Source organism: Eimeria tenella, genomic scaffold, assembly GCF_000499545.2.
Source record: "Eimeria tenella Houghton genomic scaffold, Eth_scaff1862, whole genome shotgun sequence".
Taxonomy (NCBI): Eukaryota; Apicomplexa; class Conoidasida; order Eucoccidiorida; family Eimeriidae; genus Eimeria; species Eimeria tenella.
The window spans coordinates 1,234-2,372 of NW_013541700.1; the positions used below are offsets into that span (position 1 = coordinate 1,234).

General features: G+C 68.0%; 1 protein-coding gene across 1 annotated transcript in view; it reads right to left on the minus strand.

Annotated features, from left to right (window-relative positions):
• The window catches only part of ETH_00037850 (uncharacterized protein), a gene marked incomplete at both ends in the record, with an annotated part of 2,135 nt that extends 1,113 nt beyond the window's left edge, over window positions 1-1,022 (minus strand). The window contains one exon of the mRNA XM_013373976.1: window positions 116-1,022. Coding sequence (XP_013229430.1) covers window positions 116-1,022 — 907 coding nt within the window. The remainder of the gene's footprint in view (window positions 1-115) is intronic.
• Between the last annotated feature and the right edge of the window lie 117 nt (window positions 1,023-1,139).

Genomic DNA, 1,139 nt, shown 5'->3' on the forward strand with positions numbered 1-1,139 from the left:
GCTGCGGTTAAGGACACTGCAGGCGCATCTGATGGGTGAGTGCTAGCAGGTGCTGTTCCCTGCTGCTGCTGCTGCTGCTGTTCCTGCTTGTCCGTCGCTTCTCGTTTTGCTGCACGATCTACTGGGACGTTTTGCACTTTCTTTCTCGCACGTCGGTCAGACTGTTGCTGCTGCTGCTGCTGCTGCGGGGCTCCTGCAGCACCAGGTGCTGCTGCTGCTGCTGCAAAGCTCGAGGGCTGCGCGCTTGTCTCTGCTGCATCCCCTGCCGCTGCAGCCATCGGTGGGGGGCCCTCCGCAAGGGAGCCCCTGGCGTCTCCAGGGGCAGCAGCAACTGTAGCAGGGCCTGCCATCTCGGAGACGGGGCGAGACAAGGCTCTTCCCCCGGGCTGCTGCTGCTGCTGCTGCTGCATCCTGAAGTGCTGCTGCTGCTGCAGCCCCGGGTCCGCCCTCGGGTGTTGCTGCTGCCGGGCGTCCGCAGGCACAGCAGGCGTCCCTGCAACGTGCAGCGGGGGAGGGGCTCCCCCTGCCAAGGGCCCCGGCTGCTGCTGCTGCTGCTGCTGCATCACATGCAGCAGCGGCGGCGGCACTGAAGCAGGCATTACCAGGGGGACCTCCCCGCAGTGGGGCAGCGGCAGACCTGCGCCGCAGGGCAGCAAGTTGCTGCCGACGATGCCGTAGACGGGGATGGCTGCTGCTCCTGCTGCTGCTGCTGCAGCTGCTGCAGCGGCTGCTGCTGCTTGGTTCGGGTGCAGCGGAGCCCCGGCGCCCGGCCGCGCAGCAGACCCAAACGCCTGCATCTGCTGCGGACCACCTGCTGCTGCTGCGGCCAGATGCGGCAGCTGCTGGGGGCCCCTCAGGTCACCCCCTGGCAGCAGAAAGTGATATCCTGGCTGCTGTATGCCTAGGGGCAGCAGCGCCTGAGGCGGGAGGGCCCCCAGCATCTGGGGGGGCTGCAGCAGGCCGCCCTGGAGCAGCTCTTGCTGCTGCTGCCGGTGGCCCGCTGCAGCAGCACTCTCCATCATGTGCGGATGTTGCTGCGGCTGCTGCTGCTGCAGTCCCGCAGCAGCGCTCTCCGTCCCGCCCAAGGGATGCTGCGGCTGCTGCTGCGGCAGCTCACAAGCAGCAGAGCCATGAGGCTG